This window comes from Euprymna scolopes, chromosome 31, assembly GCF_053919585.1.
Source record: "Euprymna scolopes isolate OS-2025 chromosome 31, ASM5391958v1, whole genome shotgun sequence".
Taxonomy (NCBI): domain Eukaryota; kingdom Metazoa; phylum Mollusca; class Cephalopoda; order Sepiida; family Sepiolidae; genus Euprymna; species Euprymna scolopes.
Window position 1 is genome coordinate 20826509 of NC_136512.1, and position 4382 is coordinate 20830890.

Genomic DNA, 4382 nt, shown 5'->3' on the forward strand with positions numbered 1-4382 from the left:
GGGTATGTGTGTGTGTGTGTGTGTGTGTGTGTGTGTGTGTGTGTGTGTGTGTGTGTGTGTGTGTGTGTGTGTGTGTGTGTTTATTTGCTGTGCATTTATGTATTTTCTTGGTACATTTGTGGATTTCGTCGAATCATCTTTCAGTCACCTTTCCCCGCCAAAAAAAAAAAAAAATGAAATTTTACTTTTTTAGACGATTACGTGCGAACACCTTTAAAAAGAACTTGGCAGATAGAAAAATAAAAATAACAACAAAAATATATTGTTTTAAAATTCATACTGGAGATCTGTTCTGTATACATATTTAACACAATATAATCCTCCTTTTTCGGTTCTTTTTAGCATTTTAGGACACTAGTTATCGAAATTTAATTCCGAGTGTCTGCCAATTGTGGTAAGATTAGGGTTTGGCTTGAACTGTAACGAATGTTTTCAAAATAATTTATTGGGAATATTTTTTAATAGTTTGGTCCTTGTTAAGAGAGAGGCGACTGATCGATCTTTTTTAAATATATCGTTTTAAGCAAAAACGATATTACGTACTTAATTGCCATGTCGAAAACAGTAATACATCCAAAAATTACGAAAATTCATCAGGTAGAACAACTGCTATTGTGTTTTAGTACACAAGTTGGACGCTACTACAATGTAATCTAAAATGCGCTTTCTGAGTTATGTACCCTGTGTGTGAAATCTTCATCGTCTACTCTCAAACATTGATGAAAAATGCAATTTTCGGCAAAAATTACTTTTAACTATAAATAACTTTCTACCCGACAAATTTTCGTAATGCAAGCGAAATGACATCACTGGTAAAGAAAAAAAAAAGATTATAAAAAGGAGAAAGATGGTGATTACGGGAAATATGTGGAGTATGGGATGAGATAACGTTCAAGATCATGCGAAAGACGTGAATAGCGTTCAATATCACATGAGAACGTTCGAGATCACGTGGATGACGTCAGGGCAATAACAATGGGGAAATAAAGTTGTTGTTACAAAGAAAAAGTGGGTTGAAATTCTTTTTTGTTCTTGGTCTCATTTGCAACGTAAACGGAGACTACATATTCGTTACATATTTGTTACATGTTCGCTACACTCGTTACACTCCTGCAAAATGTTTCCTGAACTCACACACACATACATACACGTACACACTGATAAAACAAGGCATATGGAGTGAGAATACTAATTTCAAAAAGGGTTCAGTAATATATATACATGCCGCATAGTCTATAATTCACACATACACGCTGACAAACATATAGGCATACACATTTTAACACTCCTTTCTTTTTTGCACGCATGAAGCACTCTAGACCAAACACATGAACAAAATTTTTCTGATTGAACAATTATTCATCAAAATACCTGTCATATCTCTGTTAAATACATATATACAGAGTGGGACGATAAAAGTGTTATCTAGAAAAGACATGATTCTATTTCCGTTTGGTAAAGGCTGGTTTTTTTTATTTTTTGTTTTTTTTATTTTTTGTTGTTGAAGACCATCTACTAGTTGGATAGTTGTGTACAAATCCCAAGAGCGATAGACGCCTTCTATCGTGTCTGAAAGTGACACAATGTTCAATGAACGAGATCAGAGATGCGCCACTGTACAACTCATGCTCTCTACCGATTCAAGTTATGACAACACAACCATAGCCAGAACCCCCAAAATGCAAATCTGGATAACAAGGACGTACCCAGGCTGATGAAAACAAAGTTTCCAGATACGTTTATGTTTTTAGGGTGGTTTCAACTGAGGGACACACCATGCCACATCACATCTTCGAAGTCACCTTGAAAGTCAACACCAAGGTTTACCTGGATATACTGAAAAGTATGGTGATCCTCTCGTGCAATCAAGTGGCCGCTGGCAGACACTGGGTGTGATAGTAGGACTCGGTGCCGGCTTACAAGTCCAAAAAGACGCAGAACTGTGGAAAAATTTTTATTCACCTGTATTTCCTTTTTATATATACCAATTCTTATTTAAGAAGCTCAATGTAATTACAGAGCATATAATGAATGAATGACAAAAGTCTATATTCCAAGTTTCATGATGTTGACAATCTTACAATTTATTCCTTTAATTCAGATGAAATTTACAATTCTTGACAGTATTTTATGCAGCGAAACCTTTGTCATTTATTCATTATATATATATATATATATATATATATATATATATATATATATATATATATATATATATATATATATATATATATATAAAAGTGAACGTGTCTTTGTATCTTTATGTCTTTGGGCTCGAAATTTGATATACAGGGTACTGGGATTTGGGAAAATCTTTGTGATTGGTTTTCGGCCAGAAATTTGGCTGTTAAGGAGTCAAAGTTCAACGATTTGACCTTTGAGAACTCTACCAAACTCTTCCGCTAATTTGGGGTCTAAATACTTGAAATTGTAGATATAGGTTCCTTGGACATGGATCTAACTTAATAATAACTTGATTTGAGCCCCAAACAATAAATGCCAAGAGGTCATAATAGGGGTCAAATTTAAAACAATTGACCGCTATTTTTTTTTTTTTTTTTTTGCTCAGCATACACCTCCAACCACCCGGGCAACGCCGGGCGTAAATGCTAGTGTATATATATATATATATATATATATATATATATATATATATATGTGTGTGTGTGTGTGTGTGTGTGTGTGTGTGTGTGTCTCTGTGTAGAACGATGTCTACCAATCTACTCAGTCCATTTTTGGTCTACAAACTTGAAACTTGTTATATATAAAATTTGGACCTGTGGAACAAATTCGATTTGGTTTTTAGCCAGTAAAAATAGCTGCTAAGCAGTCAAAATTGGAAAAAAAATGAAACTTGGCAGGCGTAAGTCAACTAAACATATTACTTCTGTGCATGCACCATTATGCAATGATATGTTTACCAACATTATTTTTTATGATTTTATATGTGTGTGGATTTAAATTAGATGGTTAACATATAATGCTGGAGAGTTATATGTTATGGTTCTGATTCTATGGGTACAATGTAATAATCATCAGCAAATTGGCTTTATAATAATAAATACGAAATTCTGTCCAAATTCCCAAATTCAATAAAAAATATTCCCGAGTTCGACAAGATACAATGAAGAAGGTCGGAGGTTACATCAATCGAAACCTTGGGAGAAAGACACTCAGGATGTAAACAGTAACCAAAAAAAATTCAGATAATAAGAAAGATTTTGGTTCTAAATAGAAACTATTGGGGGGGGGGGGTCTTAAAGTTTTTGTGGACCTCCAGAGAGCCATGTGAACCCTGGTTGGGAATCTTTAATCCAGACGAACTGGGTGTGCAGTATATTACTAAAAACATTGTAACTTTTGTATTTTGACTCCATTGGTTTTTTGTTTTTTTTTTATTTTCAGACCGGAAGATTATTTCTAAAGATTATACGCAATTATTATTAATTCTACGTTTATCATTATCAGTAATTTATTATTAACATTATTATAAATACGTTTAAAGTGATTGAATCAATTCATAATAATAATAATAATAATAATAATAACCAAAGATGGCCAGTTATCTGAAAGATATTTTGGACCCAGAAAAACTCCCTTCACTTAACACATGGGCCCCGAAATCTGGTAATGGTGCCGTGACCAGTCGAAAGACAGCAGCATGGTCAGGAGACGATATTTTTGGTAATCGTACATCAGTAACAAATGGAGGTCTGTATGGGGCAGACACTTTGGCGACAACATTGAAACCAAGACCACCTTCACCAACACAGACGAGAAGAAATATTCTTGAAGTAAGTACTCCTTTTTTTTTTTATTAATACTCAATTTATTATTACTACTAGCAATAATATGCTCTCTCTTTCTGGTAGTATACTCTCCTTCAAGGAGGAGGTAGTGCCTAGGAGGATGATCTCATGACAACAGAACAGATGCTACACTACAACCCTAAAAGAAAAGGAAGTAAGGCCTGGAAGTATAGTACTCTTATTACAGAACAGATACTACAGTACTTCCTTTTCCAGAACTGCCCACCTGTGGAATACTGTTCCGCTGGCCTGTTTCCTGGTTGAATACAGCATAGTAGCTTTCAAATCTAATGTAAACAAATTCTTGTTGAGCTTTCAAGTCTAATGCAAACAAATTCTTGTTGAGCTTTCAAGTTTAATGTAAACAAATTCTTGTTGAGCTTTCAAGTTTAATGTAAACAAATTCTTGTTGAGCTTTCAAGTCTAATGTAAACAAATTCTTGTTGAGCTTTCAAGTCTAATGTAAACAAATTCTTGTTAAGCCGTCCCCATAAATAATCAAATTTTACCCAATTTACCCCATTAACGATTACTACACTAGCAACTTACATTCATTAACCCTTGTTACGTAGT

The 4382-nt window shown here is 34.1% G+C and overlaps 1 protein-coding gene across 1 annotated transcript in view; it reads left to right on the forward strand.

Annotated features, from left to right (window-relative positions):
- The first annotated feature begins 3414 nt into the window (after positions 1–3414).
- Positions 3415–4382, forward strand: part of LOC145255666 (coiled-coil domain-containing protein 170-like) — a 57566-nt gene continuing 56598 nt past the window's right edge. Inside the window, exon 1 of the mRNA XM_080114225.1 lies at positions 3415–3794. Within this exon, the coding sequence (XP_079970351.1) occupies positions 3555–3794 (240 nt within the window). The 5' untranslated portion in view covers positions 3415–3554. The remainder of the gene's footprint in view (positions 3795–4382) is intronic.